Here is an 18819-nt window from a genome sequence, read left to right as displayed (position 1 = left end):
TTCAGACCGGACCAATTTGCTGGTCAAATACCAGACCACTTTTTGCGATTCGGCACTGCGTCGCCTTAACTGACAATTGCGCGGTCGTGCGACGTGGCTCCCAAACAAAATTGACGTCCTTTTTTTCCCACAAATAGAGCTTTCTTTTGGTGGTATTTGATCACCCCTGCGGTTTTTATTTTTTGCGCTATAAACAAAAATAGAGCGACAATTTTGAAAAAAACGCATTATTTTTTACTTTTTGTTATAATAAATATCCCCCAAAAATATATAACATTTTTTTCCCTCAGTTTAGGCCGATACGTATTCTTCTACATATTTTTGGTAAAAAAAATCGCAATAAGCGATTATTGATTGGTTTGCGCAAAAGTTATAGCGTTTACAAAATAGGGATAGTTTTATAGCATTTTTATTAATAATTTTTTATTATTTTTTTTTTTACTAGTAATGGCGGCGATCTGCGATTTTTATTGTGACTGCGACATTGTGGGGGACCCATCGGACATTTTTGACACATTTTTGGGACCATTGTCATTTATACAGTAATCACTGCTATATAAATGCAGTGATTCCTGTGTAAATGACACTGGCAGTGAAAGGGTTAACCAGTGGGTGGCAGTGTAGGGGTTAAGTGTTCCTAGGGGTGTGTTACTAACTGTGGGGGATTGGGCTTTCATTTAGTGTACACTGATCTCTGCTCCAATCACATGGAGCAGAGATCAGTGTCACTAGTTGCTAGGCAGAATGGAAAAATGTTGTTTACACAGCATTACCTCCATTCGGCCGCTCCGTGAGACGATCGCGGTGATGCCCGCGGCGATCGAGTCCACGGGTCCCGCGACCGGACTCACGGGGGTCCCGACCAGCGCGGGAGCGTGCCGCCGCCGGCGCGCTCCTGATGGCAGGGCGGCATCGAATATTGGACGTACCTGTACGCCAATATGCCTGCCCGTGCCATTCTGTCGACGTACATCGTTGTGCGCTGGTCGGGAAGTGGTTAATTAAACTTGAGTTTAGTATTGGCTTAATTATCAAGTAAATCTAGTTGTTAGGAATAGTGTTTAACCATTTTTCTACAGGTGTACATCTTTAAACAGTGGATTGGCAGCCCTTTATTTGCCTAGTGTGATTGATAAATGGCACTAGATAAATAGCTGTCATTGGATGACTTGATACACAGAAACACTGTACCAAGCTGGTCCAAGTGGCTGGATACCATGTGATTGCTTTGATTGGTCATCACAGCGATCACATAATACTATTGACAATGTTGATCCCTCTCATTCCCCTTACAACAGAGTGAGATGGAACACTTGTGAAAGGGAACAGAATGAATTAATCAGCAGCTGCATTCTGTTTTAGTGATAAAGGGATTGTTTTTTTTAATCTTTTCACATCCTCTTCCCTCCTACACCTACTATCTCTATGCTATCTTTATGTGACCTGTATATTTATCCTTTCACCTCCTCTATCATGTGTATCTGAACATCAACCCCTTCATTTCCATCCTGCCACTGTATATGACCTCTAAATTATGCCCTAGTGTGCCATTCTCAAGCTCCATGTTTAACCCCCTCAGTACCAGCACGTTTCTTCATTTCCAAAAAATTGGGGCACACATTGAGAACACCTTGGGGTGTCCACTGTCCAAAAAAAGTGTAATTTTGGGAGTTCCATACTATTCTGACATTTTTATTTTAACAGAAAGTAAGGGAAACTCTTTTTTTTCTTATAAGAAAAAAAAGACCAAACATTAAAAAAAAAAGAGTTATTGAACACCGCCAAAAAAGGGATATTAAACTAATTTGGGTACAGTGTTGCATGAGTGAGTAATTGACAGTAATTGTCAGTCAAACTATCGCAGCGCTAAAAACTGAAAAAAGGCTATTGGCTCATATTCAAGTGGTTTAAGATGTCAAGCCAAAAATTTTTTTTACACGTTTTGGATAGAGAGAGAAATGATTATAACATCTGTCTGCTGTGTCTGCTGTGTGGAGCTCCCTTAGAAAGGTTTACCATCAGTTCTTTTCCTGCTAACAACCTTTCCTCTGACAGGAAGTAAGGAGCAATCTGCAACTAAATAAAAGCCTGACAGGGGTTCTAGCCTTTCCCTACTCTGCTACAGACAAGTATTTTTTATTTCTGTTTATGTTGCTGTTGGAAAATTGACCTCTTATTCCTGTCTGGTAAAAAGTCATCAGCAAGGCAGACAGTGAATTAAAATATCTCTAGAAGAGCTCCAGATGGCAGTAAAAAGCTGAAAGAAGGTCAAACCCTTACACACTCTATCCAAAACAAGACAAAGGTTTTGTCTTGAGATATGCATTAAAGCAGATATCTCGCACATGCACAAATCTATTGTGTTTCCGCATGTGCCTGAGGTCCCTGCATAGAGCAGTCTATATAAGTCAATAGAAACACAGTGGCTGTGTACCTTCTGAGCCCTGAACTCAGTGTGCATTCAGGGACGTACAACCACCCCTGTGTACATGTTAACCGCTTAAGGACCACCTCCTGCACATTTACGTCGGCAGAGTGACACGGCTTGGCACAAGCACGTACAGGTACGTTGCTCTTTATGTGCCCAGCCACGGCGCGTGTGCGACCTGGTCTTGAGCACCGTGACCGTGGCTGCAGGACCTGCGGACCCGATCGCCGCTGGTGTCCCGCGATAGGGTCACAGAGCTGAAGAACGAGGAGAGGTCTGTGTAAACAAACCTTTCCCCGTGCTTCCTACTGAGGCTGTCACCGATCATCTGTTCCCTGTTATAGGGAAAGACAATCAGTGACGTCACATGCCGAGCCACACACCCTAAAAGTAAAAAAAAAACACACACACGTCACACATAACCCCTCCCCGCCCCCTAGTGGTTAACTCCTTCACTGCCAGTGTCATTGACACAGGAATCAGTGCATTTAAATAGCACTGATTGCTGTATAAATGACAAGGGTCTCAAAAATGTCCGCTGTGTCCGCCATAATGTAGTAGTCACAATAAAAATCGCTGATCGCTGCCATTACTAGTAAAAAATTTTTTTTTATAAAAATGCTATAAAACTATCCCCTATTTTGTAAACGCTATAACTTTTGTGCAAACCAATCAAAAATCGCTAATTGCGATTTTTTTTACCAAAAATATGTAGAAGAATATGTATCGGACTAAACTGAGGAAAAAAAAATATTTTTATATATTTTTTGGGGATATTTATTATAGCAAAAAGTAAAAAATATTGCATTTCTTTCAAAATTGTCGCTCCATTTTTGTTTATAGCGCAAAAAATAAAAACTGCAGAGGTGATCAAATACCACCAAAAGAAAGCTCTATTTGTGGGAAAAAAAGGACGCCAATTTTGTTTGGGAGCCACGTCGAGCAACCGTGCAATTTTCAGTTAAAGTGTTGCAGTGCCGAATCGCAAAAAAGGCCCTGGTCCTTTGGCTGCAAATTGATCCGGGCTTAAGTGGTTAAATTCAGCAGCTTCATGCGGCTCCAAAAAGGATAACCAAATGGTCCTTCATGCTGTAGAGTACGGGGCTCTGAGCCCATATAGCCTATGACCCAAGATATTACCTCACTTTCTGTGCTAGAAAATCACCTCAGCAGGCATCCATACAGGACTAAATACCAGACACCATTTGCCACTCTACACTCCCCCTCAAGTTCCATTAAAAGTGCACGTTTAATGTGCTTCCATCTCCCTTTTTTGTTTCATAAAAAGTAGCTACATTGCAAATTTTAATTACAGTTATTGTTGACGTAGAGTTAAACTGTTTTATTACATGTGAAATGTATTCCATTGTTTTATTTCTCCAGGATGTTGAAGTAAAATGGATAGAATATCAGAATATGGTGAATTACCTCATCCAATGGATAAGGCACCATGTAGCATTAATGTCTGAGAGGAATTTTCCGAACACTGCTGTAGAACTAAAGGTAAGACTTTTTTGTGTTGTACACAGTATATTACAGTTTACCTACTGACATTTAAAATGTTTTTATTGGATGTTTTTTCTTTTTATCTGAATATTCAATTTACATCTACAGGCACTTTATAACCAGTATTTACAATTTAAAGAGAAAGACATCCCACCAAAGGAAAGTGAAAAGGCTAAAATCAAGCATTTGTACACAATGTTAGAAGTAAGTATGACAGTTGTGCTTTTGAATTAGGTGAAATACATATGGGGTAATTGACTAAAGGCAGATTAGTAAATGCGGTGAAGTTTCACTTTGCAAAGAATACCCAATCACATGTAAGAAAAATAAAAAAAACATAATTTTTGTTTGCACATGATTGGATGTTGAAAGTAAGCAGAGCTTCGCCTCATTTACTATGCTCTGGGGCAAATCCCCTTGCAAAGTGCAGCTTCTTTTGAAAAATGAGCAGCCTATGTGCCTTCAACCCCAGGAAGTAAAGGCCCAGGTTTATGGAAAAACCATATAGGCTTGGGTGTAAAGTTGCAATATGTCCGTAAAAAAAAAAAATGGAAAAAAGGCTTGGACTTTTTAAGCATGACCAGACAGAATGTACAAAAATATATTTTTATTATATGAACATAATAAACAGCATATATATTAAAATCCACATTAATGAGTTAAATACTATTTAAAGTAATGCAGCTGTATATAACCAACTTGCAGCTACTTGGAATCTGAAAGATGAGAATATTATTTAATTTTAGTAATAAATCCAAGAGTGCAGGTTTATTACAGTAAAGCGTTGTAGACTGGATCTTGGCTCTACATGTTTTATGCGACTTGTGCTTCTTAAGGAGAATCAGAATGATACATAATATTGGGTATAGGAGTATAGGCTCACAGTTAAAAACAAACAAGAATAAACAATGTACAGTGCAGCTTCTGGAGGGTCAGGTAGTCTCGTCAAGAATAGTTTAGATGTGATTCTAAAAATGTATTTCACAGAAGGCTAGCAATTAAAGATGGGGGGGGGTTGTTTTAAAAAAAAAATTGATGTTAGAGGGCCAACGGTAGATGAAGCATAGGGCAGATAGGAAAGGACACTAACAGGGTCCTCACTATAAAGTAATTATCCCCACTGATTCATAAGAGGCCAATGGCAACAACCTCCCCACGCAATCCAGGAAGCCAGGTAGAATACTAGGTAATCTCCTGACAGCGAACCCCTCAGGAACGTCAGCCGTAACTGCAATGGCACACCAAATGCCTGTAGCCACAGGGTTCCCTGTGGCGATAATTACTTTATAGTGAGGACCCTGTCAGTGTCCTTTCCTGTTTGCTATATGCTTCATCTACCATTGGCCGTCTGACAAAAAAAGTAAATAAAAATAAAAAAGTTAAAAAAACAACCCCCCCTGGCGGTATGATTATTTCGGATTTTAGGTGCTAAAAGCGGTACCATTATTTTGCATGAAAATTTGGCGTTTTATATTGTAGTCCTGTAATTCTTAGGAATAACTCTCTTAAATCTGTCCAAAACAGAGTCTAGCAGACACCCCGGGTATGATAAAGTTTGAAAAATGAAATCATAAATTATAATATAATAAATAACTATAAATAATTGTACCAAATAATAATATAACAATAATAAAAATTATTCAATAATGTAATCAAATCAAAAACACTGAAATTTGCTCAGTTGCAGAATTGTCACTGTCATTACTTTTCAGTATTTGATGACGGATCTCCCCACAAATCGCTGTCGCTCAATTCTGCGAGTGATTCCAATTTATTATCGCTGTTTTCTAGCTGGTCTATAACCATTTTTGATGTAAAATGACAATTTGGTTGCTATGGACAATCTCCAGTTTCCAGGCATAAAGAACAGTTTTTATTATATAAAACTGCATGCAGAGCACTGGACAGACCACTAGGGACAAAGGGGATGTGAAATATTTACATACAGCAATGTAATCTGTAAGATTACATTATACTGTATGTATACTGTCTGTTTCACTTTTTGAATTTGGCGCCGATCTCCGTCCTGCTGCGTTGCAACGCTCGCAGGGCACAGAGATCGGCTCCGTGATAGATCGAGCGAGACACGGCTCGCTCGTACAGCAGGGGGACATCCCTGGATCCGAGGGAGAAGGTAAGTAAACATCCTCCTGGATCCAGCGATGCAGTCCCGAGTCTGGCTCGGGGGTTACCGCTCTTGGTATAAAAAATCCACCCCGAGCCAGACTTGGGAATACCGTCAGGGGGGTTAATTGCTAGCCTTCTGTGAAATTGACCTTTTACATCTAAACTATAATTCTTGACAGGACTACCTGACCCCCCAGCAGCTGCCCGGCATCTTGTTTATTCTTGTTTGTTTTTAACTGTGCACCTATACTTCATATACCCCATATTATGTATCATTCTAATGCTCCTGAAGTAGTGCAAGGCGCATAACATGTAGAGCCAAGATCCAGTCTACATCACTTAAAGTGGTTGTAAACCCTTACAAACCACTTTGACCTACAGGTAAGCCTAGATTAAGGCTTACCTGTAGGTCCAAGAAATATCTCCCAAACCTACACGGTTTAGGAGATATTTGCCCGAAGACGGGCACCGCTATCTACGGCGCATGCGTCGTAGACAGCGGCGCGCAGGCGCACTGAGCGGGGCATCGTCGATGACGGCAATGCCGCGAGTCTTGGCTCCCGTGCGCATGCGCGGGAGTGACGTCATCGCTGCTCCGGCGAATCACAGCGCCAGAGCAGCGAGACCCATGGAGACCCACCAAGAAGATGGACGCTCGGAACTACAGGGGACAGCGGTGACATCGCTGGCTCCTGTGTCAGGTAAGTGACACATAATGGACTACTATGCAGTGCATAGTAGTCCATTATGCTTTGCCTTTACAGGGAATGAAAGAGGAAGTAAACTCACCAGGATTTACTTCCTCTTTAACTGTAATATAACCACACTCTTGGATTCAATACCACAATGAAATTATATTTTCATCTTTCAGAAACCATGTAGCTGCAAGTTGGTTATATACAGCTGCATTACTTTAAATAATATTTGTCTCATTAATGTGGATTTTAATATATATGTTGTTTACTATGTTTATATAATAAAAATATATTTTTGTACATTCTGTCTGGTTGTGCCTAAAAAATCCAAGCCTTTTTTCCAATTTTTCTTCAATCCTAATGGGAAGTGGCACTATCTGTAAAGTATCCACAGTACCACTCTGTGCTGATACAGTTATTATTTACGCAATATTTCCTTAGGCTCGCTGAGAGAGAATAAACAGAGATTACACGTATTGTTATTTATAATTTACATGGAGCTGCACGCTTACCAACATGATGGTTCTGGATTCTGGGACACTCATTCATGGGCCACATTTTGTGCACCCACTTTTTGGGTGGGTGCTTCAAAATCATGGCCACTTTATGTGTTGGTTCCACCCAGAGAGTGCCTTTAATTATGCCGAGACTGCCCATTAAACCCTATTGATAGGTTGGTCATGCCCAGACCCTGTCTCTAAGTATGCGGGGAATACTCACTCACTGCCCCAATCCCCACTACTAACGCACTTTAGTGTTAATGTTAATGTATACCAACTCAAAGAATGTTAATGCTGTGATCCCGGGACTTGGCCCAGGACAGAGTATCGGTGGGTAAAGGGCTAGGATGCAGGACTGTTGCAGCAAATCTTGGACAACTGGCATCTATGTAACAGTGGAGGCTCAAATATAGGTAGTCAAAAAACAGCAAAGTAAATATGGTTCGAAGGCATCTCTTTTAACCACTAGGCGTCCGCTCTATAGCTGAAAGACGGCTGCAGTGCGGACGCCAATTGCTGGGAGGATGTCCCTGGATATCTTCCTGTTTACTTCCTCAATGCGTGCTCCCGCGAGCACACATCAGGGAAATTCTGTGCTGGCCGTGTCCCTTGGACACAGCCAGTCACAGATCGCTGTAAATGGCCAATCACAGCAGCCGTTTACAGCGCGATCGGCATGTCCAATGAGGGATGACCTCATATGTAAACATATGAGATCATCTCTCATCACCGCCTCTGTGTGAGGAGGGAGAGATGAACGCTGCAGTCAGTAAAAAAAAAAAAAAAAAAAAAACCCAAAAATTAAGTGCCCACATGTCCCCACTGTCAGTGCCAGTGCCATCTGTCCGCACTGCCATCTAGTGCCAGTGCCATCTGTCCCCACTGCCATCTAGTGCCAGTGCCATCTGTCCCCACTGCCATCTGTTCCCAGTGCCACCTGTTGTCAGTGCCATCTGTCCCCAGTGTCATCTGTCATCAGTGCCACATCAGTGCCACGTGCCATCAATGCCACATAGTGCCATCTGTCATCAGTGCCACATATTAGTGCCATCTGTCATCAGTGCCACGTATCAGTGCCACCTGTCAGTGCCACGTGCCATCTGTTATCAGTGTCACGTGTCATCAATGCCACGTATCCGTGCCATCTGTCATCAGTGTCACATGTCATCAGTGCCACGTATTAGTGCCATCTGTCATCAGTACCACATATTCGTGCCACGCGTAATCAGTGCCACATATAAGTGCCATGTGTCATCAGTGCCACATATTAGTGCCATCTGTCATCAGTGTCACGTGTCATCAGTGCCACGTATTAGTGCCATCTGTCATCAGTGCCACGTATCAGTGCCATCTGTCATCAGTACCATGTCAGTGTCATGTGTCATTGTCCTGGTGCTCCAGGGCCTTCAAAAGTGTAATAGGTAGTCAACAAGTTAGATGTGTAATTTATGCTCCTAGAACACGTTATGGGGCTTCCTGCATGTTGGGCCTCTCTAAGTGGACAGGTTGTGGAAAAGTCCCACACATTTGGTATCACCATACTCAGGAGGAGTAGCAGAATGTATTTTGGGGTGTCATTTGTGGTATACACATGCCATGTGAGGGAAATAACCTATTACAATGACAATTTTGTGGGGAAAAAAAATCTTAATTTTGCAAAGAATTGTGGGGAAAAATAACAACATCAAAAACCTCACCATGCCTCTTAATAAATACCTTGGAATGTCTACTTTCCAAAAAATTGGTAATTTGTGGGGTATTTGTACTTTCCTGGCTTGTTCGGGTCGCAAGAAATGAGATGGTCACCAGTACATCAGGTGTGATCAATTTTCTATGATTTGCACCACAGCTTGTAGACTCTCTAACTTGCACAAAGACCAAATAATATCCACTAAAAGATATGTAGCAGTATAAATTGTGGCCAAAACCTATGAAGAAAAATTACTAATTTGCAAAAAAAATTCACAGACAAAGAAAAATGCGTTTTTTTTTCAAAATTTATGGTCTTTTTTAATTTATAGCGCAAAAAATAAACAACCCCAGAGGTGATCAAATACCACCAAAAGAGCTCTATTTGTATGAAAAAAAATGACAAAAAATTAATTTGGGTACAGTGTTGCATGACTGAGTAATTGTCACTCAAAGTGTGAGAGCACTGAAAGCTGAAAATTGGTCTGGTCACGAGGGGGGTTTGAGTATGATATTGCTGGAATTCTGTGTACCCAGTGGAAGCAGATAAGTCCTCAGATCAGATTTTACTCTGATTTGCATGCACCCATGCTGGGATTGCATGGTTGCACATTACTCCACTAGTAAATATGCTATAATAGTCTGTCCTTGATCCATAGATCTACCCACCTACAAGCAACCCATTATTTCCCTTTCAAATGGAAATGTACCTATTATTTATTTATTTTTCCATTGTTTTTATAATACATTCAGTTTATTATGAGTGCTTGTATTAGGTTCTGGGGGGCCCACTACAAAATCAGAGTCTGCACTGTAAATAATTGTGCTCCAATGGGTGAGCATAATGGGTATTTAAGTTTATGTGTTTAATTTAATTGCAAAATTAGCATAATGTGAACTAATTTTATCTTAAAAATGTTTGTGTCCATCAAGCCATGGATTAAGTTTGACCGCATCAAGCTTTCTCAAGGATATCATCCAAATGATATAGAAAAAGAATGGGGGAAGCTCATCATCGCCATGTTTGAAAGAGAGAAAGCAATAAGGCCTGAAATTGAAAGGTGAGTAAAATCTGGATTTACAAATGTGTCTTTAGCAGTTGTAAATGAAAGCCAGTCATAGTTGGACTTGTACAAGAATCTGAATGTTTATCCTTAATTTATTATAGCTGGGCAGGCTTATCTATAAAATACTTAACTATGCCTGCTTATTTAGCTTTGAGCTTTTTTTTTTAATTTTCCTATGACATTTCATCTCGGATATCCTGTACCAGGACAGAAAGTTTTTCGGAATTTCCGTAAGACTGTCCGCTGAAACTTGGTTTGAGCGGACAGTCCGCTCGTGTGTAGGCTTGTTCGACAAACTAAGTCTCGCGCATGCTCAGAAAGAATTTACACGGCGAAGGTTGCATTGCAGTGTATTGGACGTCGAAATTCTAGTCCCGTCGTACGTGCCGTTCACGTCATCGCGCAAGTTTTCAGCGGACTGTTCGTTCGTCGTGTGTGGTCAAGTCCGTTCATGCTAATTTTGAACGGACTGTTTGTCAAACTGTTTGACGAACCTAGTTGGGCGGACAGTCCGCCCGTGTGTACGCGGCCTAACAGTTCATTGATACTGTTTTTAAGTTCACTTTAAGTTCTCTGTAATGTTAATTAATTTAATTCTTAAAGGCTAAATTCACCTTTTAAAAAATAAATGCACATATTTTTTGCAGGTAAAAAAAAAGTGCATTTATTATTCTTTTTCTGGAGCCTGCAGAGCATTGCACCCGTGATCAGCAGACTGCAGAATATCAATATAGTTGTCTGCCTATACCTCCCATATGGGGTAGACAGTTACTAGAGAGAAGAAAGATCAATGAACTACGAGAGTGTTCACCAGCGCCCTCACAGTTTAGTAAAAAGTATAAGCTGTCTGATGCAGTGGCAGATGGTAGTTGTTCTTCTGTTTACAAAAGTTTTTATTTGGAAGATCAAAAGTAAAATTACAGTACAGCAAAGGTGATATCATTCAGTAATACAATATTATACAATAAGTATTGCCCACCTACCCACATCCCTAATAAAGCATAGAAACAGCAAAACAAGAACCCTCTGGCGGGACTTTAAAATGCAATGACCCCAAAAATGACATATGCAAACAATAAATGTATAAAATGTAAATAAGTTTAATAATACAAATTCTATAAAAAATAGAATAGATACATAGGACGCTTGTATCACAGATTTACAAATTCAATGTAATGTATCCACATGAGATCATAAAAAAAACACTTTTTACATCACTCTTGTGCAAATGTACAGAGTAATACTCTACGCATTTCAAGATTATGCGACATTCCTCTTCATCAGGAGAAAGTGGCATAAAGGTTTATGATATCAAATATGTAGAAGTAGGTAATGAGGGAGAAAGGAGGCGTGTGACCTAAGGCATGAATCAAGTTGATAAATAAAGTTTATTCTAAACAAATAAATGAATACAATAAAAATTACTACGTTTTCATAAAAATAGTTTACAATATTCTCATTTGAGAAAATAGTGGAAATTATTAAAAAATGCATGCAAGGGTATAGGCTGAATCAATGGCTAATGCGTTTTGAGGGGATTCCTCTTCATCAGAGCCTTGGAAGACAGAAAATGGTCTGTATCATGTGGGGGATTTATATAGACAACGATGACTATGTGGGAGATGTGTCATATGACAGATGGATTATCCTCTGTTCTAGTGGTATTCCCATCCACATCACAACACTCTCGGTTCCGTATGGCATGTGTGGTAATTTTAGCTCATTAGTTGTTAATGTTGGTCATCTGGACCTGCACACCAGCTGGTGGAGGAGTAGCAGCTTGTATAAAATGGTTAACAGGTCTGGATCGATCGTTGGCCATGGAGACCATCATAGGGTCAGATTCTATGATGGTCTCCATGGCCATTTAATTCTATGTTACACGTATTCCTGGATGCTCGCATGATATCTTCTTTGGTGATTACATCACAAGGAGGTGTATTTGGGTCTGGATCGATCGTTGGCCATGGAGACCATCATAGGGTCAGATTCAGCACACTACAGCACTCTGACAGGAGGATCATCGATCTGACTGGAGGATCGCAGGATCAGCCAACGATCGACCCAAATCTGTAGCCATTTTATACAAGCTGCTACTCCTCCACCAGCTGGTGTGCAGGTTCAGATGATGAACATTAACAACTAATGAACTACAATTACCGCACATACCATACGGAACCAAGAGCATTGTGATGTGGATGGGAACACCACTAGAACAGAGGAGAACCCACCATCTGTCATGTGCCATGGGCTCATGGGCCTGACGCGACATCCCAATTCCTGAGTATGCAGCACCAGGCCGCGAGAGTAAGCAGTGACCAGTGACGGCGGATGTGCCAAGCAAAAGTAGACATATCTAAATTGAAATGTGCATGGTTATAAAATTTATCGGAACTCAGAACTCAGAACTATGTTCTGATAACTATTTATCAGAACTATGTCTGGGTAAATTTGTACCCTGATGCCATTTAATTCTATGTTACACGTATTCCTGGATGCTCGCATGATATCTTCTTTGGTGATTACATCACAATGAGGTGTATTTGGTGTTGGTTTTGGGCAAAGCACCCTGTGGATCCTATCGCAAGAAAAGGCAGACGGGTTTATCAGGCAGAAGGTTATGGAAGAGTTTACAGATAGCTGGAATGAGATTAGTAACAGACTCTCGGATACCACGTACCCTTATATTGTTACAATTCCTATTGTCCAAATCTTCCACATGGGCGTGCATGAATGAGAAGCTATTTGCTAGTATTTTATAATCCTTCCTGAGATCATTGTGGGCCAGAGAAAGTTCATCATGTTTGGTCTCAAGAATGTCAGTGCGGCCTCCTATATTAGCAATCTATGGGGATAAATCATTTGTGGATGTATAAAGGTCTAGCTGTATTTTGTCTACCAGCTTCTCATATATAGCTGATAGGTTGGCATCTAAGTCAGCTTTGGATAGCGGGGGATTGTACTCACAGCCTCTAAGTGATGGAGTATGTTCCGGTGTGGAGCTGCTTGAGGCCACAGGGGAGCTGGCGCCATTTTGGGTGATGTTTGCCTGTGATTTCCCAACGCTGATTCGGTAGTTGGTTAGCGAGTGCTGGGAGTGGCAATTGCACCCTTTTTGCCCATCTGCATGCAAAATGATGTCCCACAGGGGTGCTTGAAGAGATTGGGTGAGTTTGGTGCAAAATGGCCCTGGGATTCATGCTTGGCAGTCCAGGTCCGGCGGAGCTGTGATTAGACACGTATGTTATTCATGCAGAGATCTCTGTGAATGAGTGCTACAGGTGTGGACAGAGCTCTGCACACCACAGTCTTTTTAAATGGTGGCAGCGGGTGCGGGGAGAAGATCTCTGCCTGCTGTCACATTGGAGGATTTGAGGGGTGCAGGCAGGTGCTTTTTGGTAATGTTACATCTTAATAAGTATGTGAAAGGTCACATGTTACCAAAAGTAAACTTATCCTTAAAAAAAAGACTGCATGGTAAGTTTTCTGATCACCAATCGGTGTGTGGCTTGTGCAGAAAGTTGCAGTGAAAGCAAGTGAATACTGTGCATGTAAAAATTGCTTGACTGGTGATATTATTTTTATATCTTATTTCAATGTTTTCTAAAGTATGGAATTTGTGACATAAAAAAATAATTCAAATACAGAAAAATGTAGTTTCAATAAAAATTTTCAAGGTGTCTTTAGTCTTTTCTTCCTTTGATTGAGGGTGGTTCCTAAATGCTGCACAGAAAGGTGCCACATAATGACATTTTTTTGTTGAACTAGATGGATTTGAGCTTTAAACAAGACCTCCGGAGTCTCCCTTGACCATTCACAGAACACTTTGTATTTTGCAAATATTTCTGTAATTATGCAAGAGGAGGGGTACGCAAGGTGGGGCAGGCAAACAACATGGCTGCTCCGTAGGGGACCCTCAAGTTTCCTGTTGGAGTGCCGGAAGTATAGTGATGGGAAAACAGTTCAGCCTGAGCATAGGTTTGGGTGGAACTTTTGTTTGGTTGTTCGGCGAACAGCCTTACAAACGGGTTGTTCGACCATTTGTTTGGCCCCCTGAACAGACCACAATGCAATGCAGCACTGAACAGTGCATTGCAAGCCCTGATTGGCTGAAGCGGTGAAAGCTTCAGCCAATCAGTGCACAGAGCACTGTCAGAGTCATGATTTGATACTATCATCAAGACTTTATCCAATCATGGCTCATTCCTGCCCCACAGTATAAAAGTATTCTTTCAATGGCAGCCATTTTCAGTGTGATTTTGGCGTGGATTGAGATAGAACAGGGATCTGTTCAGTGCTATTAGTTAGTGTGCTATACTATGCTATTTTTCTTCAGTTGTCAGTGTAGAATATTAGTTTAGTGTCAGTCAAGGGATAGTGTAAGTGTAGTGAGGAGGACCATGTTTCAGCTTTGCCTAGTGTGCAGCTAGAGTAGGGACAGCTCAGATAGTTTCACTGTAGTGTAGTGAGACTGTGTCATTCATACATATATTAGTGTATAGTAGTGTGTAGTAGGGACAGCTCAGATGTAGTGTAGTGAAAACGTGTCAGTAATCTTTACATTAGTGTATAGCTAGAGTAGGGACAGTTTAGATAGCGTCAGTGTGGTGACGGTTAAACACTGTCTATTTGATTGCGTTACTGCCTGTTTAACGCTATTTACTTGAGTGTGCGTTACTGCCAGTTTAACGCCATATAGTTCTGTGTGTTACTGCCAGTTTAATGGCATTTACTTCTGTGTGCTTTACTACCAGTTTAGCGTCATATAGTTTTTAACGCCATATGGCTTTGTACATTCCTGCCAGTTTAACACCATTTACTTCTGTGTGTGTTACTGCCAGTTTAACACCATATTATTTTTTGTGCGTTTTCCAGTTTAACGCCATATAATTTTGTGTGCGTTACTGCCAGTTTAACGCCATGTAGTTTTGTGTGCGTTACTGCCAGTTTAACGCCATATCGTTTTGCTTGCGTTACTGCCAGTTTAACGCCATATCGCTTTGTGTGTATTACTGTCAGTTTAACGCCATTTACTTCTGCGTGTGTTACTGTCAGTTTAACACCATATAGCTCTGTGCGTTACTGTACGTTTGGCACATTATATTGCAGTATATTATAGTGCAGGGATATGCAATTAGCGGACCTCCAGCTGTTGCAAAACTACAAGTCCCATCATGCCTCTGCCTCTGGGTGTCATGCTTGTGGCTGTCAGAGTTTGCTATGCCTCGTGGTAATTGTAGTTTTCCAACAGCTGAATACTCAAATTAAAGTGCGCCAAACACCTCTTTAAATTGATTAAAGTGCATTTACATACAGATTTCAACTTCTTCTTTACATTTGCTTATAAGCACCGCCCCCTCCCTCCCAATAATGTCTGGGAGGACAAAAAGGAGAGGCAGACGTTCCCTTGGCACTGTAAGGGGGCCAGAAACACAAGTGTTCACAGGTAAAGGTGGACGTGGTGGTCAATCCTCAGGCAGGGAATCATTTCCTTTGTTTAATGAGTTTGCCCATGCTGTCCAGCCACAGCATGAAGAGGAGGTAGTGGACTGGCTTACTAAACCTTCTTCATCCTCCTCATCCTTTGTCACGCAAGCAGAGGACAGTGTGCAGTCCCCTGCAGTTGCCAGAGTGGATAAACCTGCCTCCTTGTCCACATCTATTCCTGTCATAGCCCCAAAATCAGCCATTGAGGAGTCAGCTGAGTTATTTGACCACAGCATTAGACACTTGTTCCTTGATGATGCCCAGCAATTACTGGATTCAGATGTTGGTTCTGAGGTTGACGATGACAGGAATATGAGCCTAGAGAGAGGGAGGAACACTGGTAGACAAATTGGCATTCATGTTCCCCAAACCGCAGCGTATTGCCAAGTTGTCTCCAGTGGTAATGACGAAGATGGAGATAATGATGATGGTGAGGCCACTGATGCGACTTGGGTGCCCGATAGAGCAGAGGAGGAAACTGAAGGTGAGGCGGCACAACCCCAAGCAGACCGACATCAAGAAAGAGTAGAGAGCAGCCACCCTATCCCATCACATTTTGCAGCTATTATCTCCTGGCCACTCCCCAAAGCTCAGCAGTCTGGGCTTTTTAAGCACATCTGCAGCAGATCACACTGTTGCTATCAAATGTGGCAAAAACACCAACTATTTGGGTACCTCATGCTTAACAAGGTATTTAAGTCCAACCACTCAGCATGTTGGCAAGAACACCTAAAAGCCACACAATAGAGGCACAAATCTCTCCCTCCTTACCTAATTTAGTCTGCCCCTGTGATATGAGTCATTACCTCTCAGCAGCCTCCACTGACAGGGATGATGGTATAGCACAGTGTTTCACAGGTCCTAGCAGCACATCTTCCGGTAGCACACCACCAGCTGTAAAATATAGCTGGCAAATTTCTCTGCCCCATCTGCTGCAGCAGAAAAAAAATACAGTCCCTGCCACCCACATGCCCAGCGTCTGAATGCAAGCTTGTCAAAGCTATTGGCTTTCCAACTTCTGCTATTCAGCTTGGTGGAAACTGCCTCCTTCTGTGAATTTGCACAATGTGCTGTACCACAATGGCAGGTTCCCAGTCGCTACTACTTTTCATGTAAGGCCGTTTCATCTCTCTACCATCACGTGGAAGGGAATGTTCTGGCATCATTCAACAAGGCAGTCAGCTGTAAAATCCACCTTACTGCTGACACGTGGTCCAGCAAGCATGGGCAGGGACAATATTTTTTGTTCACAGCACACTGGGTAACATTGTTTGTAACTTGAAAGGATGCAAGACAGGGCTCGGTGCTTGAGCTTGTTGTGCCCCCACGTCTCCATATAGCTGGTGGTGATGATGCCAGGCCTGTGAGATCTACCCCCCTCCTCCTCCTCTGCCACCTCCATGCCCTGTTCTGCAGAATTGTCCTGTGAACATCAGGTACCACCTAAGAGTCAGGCTAAAAGGTGCCATGCAGTGCTTCAGCTGGTGTTTTTAGGGGACAGGAACCACACTGGAGCAGAGATTATTGCAGCTCTGCAGGGACAGGCCCAGAGGTGGTTCAATAGTGTTGTCCGATAATGGCTCAAACCTTTGTCCGCCCTTAGACAGGGAAAGTTGACACATGTACCATGCCTGGCACATGTCCTTAATTTGGTGGTGCATTTCCTAAGTATGTACCCAGGGTTGCAAAATGTACTAACAAGCCAGAAGAGTCTGGTGCCATTTCAGGTGGTCATACACAACCAGTGCTCGGTTGGCTGAAATTCAGCGGGAATTCCACCTGCCCATAAACCGCCTGATTTGTGACATGCCCACCAGGTGACACACAACTTTGGGAATGCTGCAGCGGCTATACGTGCATCAGAGGGCCGTCAACGAGTACCTGTGCCAGTACGGCACGACGACAGGCTCAGGCCACCTCGGCTTTTGTTCCCTATGCTAATGGCTGATCATTAAGGATGCATGCACTGTATTGTCACCATTTGAGAATGCCACAAGGATGGTGAGCAGTGACAGTGCATGCATCAGTGACACAATCCCTGTTGTGTTCCTGCTGGAGCAGACTCTGCGTGGCATTATGGACAGGGCACTGGAGGCAGAGCAGCAGGAGGAAGAGGATGACTTCCTTTCCTCTCAAGGCCCATTTTATCCAGAAACCATCATTCCTATGTAACAGAACGCACAGGAGGAGCGAGCGGAGGAGGATGAGGAGGAGGATTCTGGCACTTTCATAGGCTTCGAAGAAGAGGAAGACATGCGTCAATTTGTTAGCGATGGCTTTCCAACCCCAGGACCCTTGGGAGCAGTACATGGCTGGGAGGAGGAAGTTCCAGATTCTGTCATCCTGAGTGACCCAGAGGAGTCTGCTTCTCAAGCCTTAGCAAATTTGAGGCGAATGGGCAACCTCATGCTTCAAAGCCTGCGAAAGGACCCAAAAATACCAAGAATATGTGGCATAAAGGAGAAGGATGATTACTGGTTGGCAACCCTCCTTGACCACCTTTATAAGGGGAAGGTCTCTGAACTCATCCTGTCCCCACAGAGAATGTAGAAGATAAAATCTCTTGAGGACACGTTAAAGAAGATTTTATTGAACATTTTTCCTGACTTCAATAGGTCACAGTGTCATGGAAAACCTAGTTTTGAGTCTTCTGTTGGTCAAGAGAGGAGCATTGGAGTAGGCATCCGCCTAAGTGAGGCATTTTGGGATTTTTTTAGAACTCGCTGCCCAGGGCTGTTAGCTTCCACATTCCTTCGGCAACGTCTGCATCACATGGTGAACGATTACCTCAGGGCCAAAACAAAGATGGAAAGCTTTCCAGCTGACGATCCGCTGATTTACTGGGTGATGAGAATAGACCAATCGCCAGAATTTACCCATTATGCTATTGAGTTGGGCTGACCTCATCCAGCGTGCTTTTGGAACGGACATTCAGTGATGCAGGAGGTTTTGTTACTGATCATAGAACTCTGTCCACAGACTCCATGGACCATTTGACTTTTATAAAAATGAATCAATGAACCTGTTTGACAGGTGCATATCATTGGAATTTTTTTACAGCAAGGCCAATTCTTGCTTTCATCAAGATTACCTCTATAGGGTTACGGCGGGAAGGAGCCACTGACACCCAAAGAAGAATTTTTCTGCACCTTTTTGACAGGTGCATAGCATTGCAATTTTTTACTGCAAGGCCAATTCTTGCTTTCATCAAGAGTACCTCTATAGGGTTATGGCGGGATGGTGCCACTGACACCCAAAGACCAATTTTTACGTTCCCTATTCAAAGTTATAGTGGCTTTATAAATGCAATTGTTGCTGCA

The 18819-nt window shown here is 42.2% G+C and overlaps 1 protein-coding gene across 28 annotated transcripts in view; it reads left to right on the top strand.

Moving 5' to 3' along the window:
* Positions 1-18819, top strand: part of DST (dystonin) — a 736344-nt gene that overhangs the window by 382002 nt on the left and 335523 nt on the right. For all 28 annotated transcript variants that reach the window (XM_077487838.1, XM_077487826.1, XM_077487828.1 and 25 more), the window contains 3 exons: positions 3812-3931; positions 4043-4138; positions 9879-10006. In XM_077487838.1, coding sequence (XP_077343964.1) covers positions 3812-3931; positions 4043-4138; positions 9879-10006 — 344 coding nt within the window. The remainder of the gene's footprint in view (positions 1-3811; positions 3932-4042; positions 4139-9878; positions 10007-18819) is intronic.

This window comes from Lithobates pipiens, unplaced genomic scaffold (genome assembly GCF_037356315.1).
Source record: "Lithobates pipiens isolate NorthernLeopardFrog02 unplaced genomic scaffold, aLitPip1_a1.2 Scaffold_18, whole genome shotgun sequence".
NCBI classification, from domain to species: Eukaryota; Metazoa; Chordata; class Amphibia; order Anura; family Ranidae; genus Lithobates; species Lithobates pipiens.
The sequence above is the reverse complement of the archived record's forward strand: the minus strand, read 5'-3'. Positions and strand labels throughout refer to the sequence as shown.